The 2,530-nt window shown below is 37.8% G+C and overlaps 1 protein-coding gene across 1 annotated transcript in view; it reads right to left on the reverse strand.

The window, feature by feature from the left end:
- Positions 1–1,305: 1,305 nt before the first annotated feature.
- MYO1B (myosin IB) overlaps positions 1,306–2,530 on the reverse strand; it is a 200,428-nt gene continuing 199,203 nt past the window's right edge. Inside the window, exon 28 of the mRNA XM_004385602.2 lies at positions 1,306–1,429. Within this exon, the coding sequence (XP_004385659.1) occupies positions 1,306–1,429 (124 nt within the window). The remainder of the gene's footprint in view (positions 1,430–2,530) is intronic.

The raw sequence follows: 2,530 nt of genomic DNA on the forward strand, positions 1-2,530 counted from the left end.
ATTCAATTACACAGAGAACATATAATGTTTGGATTGTAAAGCCTTTCTCTGTGACAGTACATTGACATACAACAAAAGAAAACAGCTTGAAATACAAAAATACAGTTATGATCCAGAAAATGGCACCAAATTAGAACAATTTTATTATTTAATGTAATACCAATGTATATACATTATCCTCCCAAATAAGAAACAATTCGATCCCAAAGTTTAAAATGTAGTTTCCAAAATAATCCTTACTGGAAATTTGAAGGAAAAAAAAAAAAAAAAGCCCTGCAAATTAACACAAACTTATTTTTAATCCTTGATTAAAATATGCACCCTGTACAAATCACCTCTCTCATACAAAAATGTATATTATAAATAAAACTTTCAAAAAAGATCTTGGATGTTATATTGCACATCGTACAGAACGCCTGCCACTATGTCCTAGTTGTTGAAAATAGCCACTCAAATTTGGGTGAAAACAACACTCTGCAGATAGTAGCATATCTAGGATCATATCTGATGTTAACCAGAAACAGGAAAACATAATCTTAGTGGACTACTTCTGTCACTTTTTAAAAAATATGACTCTGTTTTCTACTATTAAAAGCAATTATGAGAGATCTCAACAAATTAAAAGTCTTGTTCAAATGTCAGTTTTCCTTCTTCAAACAGAACCACAGTGGAGGCATTGTACCCAGTCATAGATTTTGATTCCTTCCCAGGACCAGCCCTTCTTGAAGTATATATTGTTAAAGATCATACTACAGGGTTCCTAAGAATGCTATCATTAACAGTCACTGTTTTGATCTCAACATTTTCAAGCCCTCTTAGCCCTAGTTAAATCAGCACAAATCAGCCAGAATTTAATGGCCTTAAAAAAGAAGAAGAAAAAAAGTTCCTAATCAGTTTTTTATACCATCTAGCACAGTGCCTAACACAGAGTAGGCATTCAATAAATATTTGACGAATGAATGAATGTTTAAGATTGTTTTCTATACTTAGATGTATTAATGATTTATGAGTAATATGTTGGTTTACAGAACACAGATCTAACGTGATGACTAAAAAAAGAACACATACGGCATGGCCTAGACACTGTTAGTTTCTATAATCCTGCCCCTGGGCAGAACATGTACTTTAAGGGTTACAACTATTCCAATAATAAAAACTGATTAGTCAAATATTTTTATTTGCCAAGGGACTCTAACAGTATTAGCCTTTGGCAATTCCCAAACATACAATGAACCCCAACAAAACAAAACTCCAATTGCACTATTACAAAGAAACAAGTCCGTGAACACAGACAGCAGGTGCCAGTTAGGGGACAGCAACTTCAAGGAGTCGGTTGTTTTTCCGTTTGCACATTGGGACACTCCCATTTTTCTGGCTGCCCTGAATAAACTTCACACACACTTTGTCCTGTCGGAACTGTACCAGAAACCTAGGAGAAAAGAATAAAAGAAATCAGAGTATACACACAACAACTGATGATTACACTAACTCTACAGTTTTTTTTAAAAATGGATATTGATCTTTATAAGCATCACCCCTTTCCATGAACACTTCTGCGAGTAAAATTACATCATTATATACTACACTGCGTTTTCCTTCCAACAGTCATCATTTAACCCTAAGTAAACTGAAGTTCATTAATTCATCATATTCCAATAAGGTAAGAAAAACTAAGACTAATTATCCATGTTTCAAATGGAAAGAGCAACATGTTCTAACTCCATTTCTCTCTGTTTCTGCATAGCAAAAATAAAAATTGAAGGAGGAGTGTTATTATCAACAAATTCAGAAAATGAAATCAAGAATTTCAGATAAGAAGGGGTCTTAGACAGTACACAATACTGGGGAAGCCAGCACAACTTGTCCAAGGCAAGGTCACGGAAGCTCCACAGACACATCCAAAAGCCCTGAGGGACTGAATTACTGAGCTGAGGGCTGTGGGGACCATGGTCTCGGGGAACATCTAGCTCAACTGGCACAACATAGTTGATAAAGAAAATGTTCTACATTCTACTTTGGTGAGCAGCGTCTGGGGTCTTAACAGCTTGTGAGTGGACATCTAAGATACTCCACTGGTCTCACCCTGTCTAAAGCAAGGGAGAATGAAGAAAACCAAAGACATGTGGGAAAGATTAGTCCAAAGGACTGATGGACCACAACTACCACTGCCTCTACCAGACTGAGTCCAGTGCAACTAGATGGTGCCCGGCTACCACCACCAACTGTTCTGACAGGGATCACAATAGAGGGTCCCGGACAGAGCTGGAGGAAAATGTAGAACAATATTCTAACTCACAAAAAAATACCAGGCTTACTGGTCTAACAGAGACTGGAGAAACCCTGAGAGTATGGCCCCTGGATGTCCTTTTAGCTCAGTAATGAAGCTACTCCTGAGGTCCACCCTTCAGTCATAGACAGGTCCATAAAACAAAACGAGACTAAAGGGGCACACCAGCCCAGGGGCAAGGACTAGAAGGCAGGAGGGGACAGGAAAGCTGGTAATAGGGAACTCAAGTCGAGAAGGGGAGTG

Source organism: Trichechus manatus, unplaced genomic scaffold (assembly GCF_000243295.1).
Source record: "Trichechus manatus latirostris isolate Lorelei unplaced genomic scaffold, TriManLat1.0 scaffold00142, whole genome shotgun sequence".
NCBI lineage: Eukaryota > Metazoa > Chordata > Mammalia > Sirenia > Trichechidae > Trichechus > Trichechus manatus.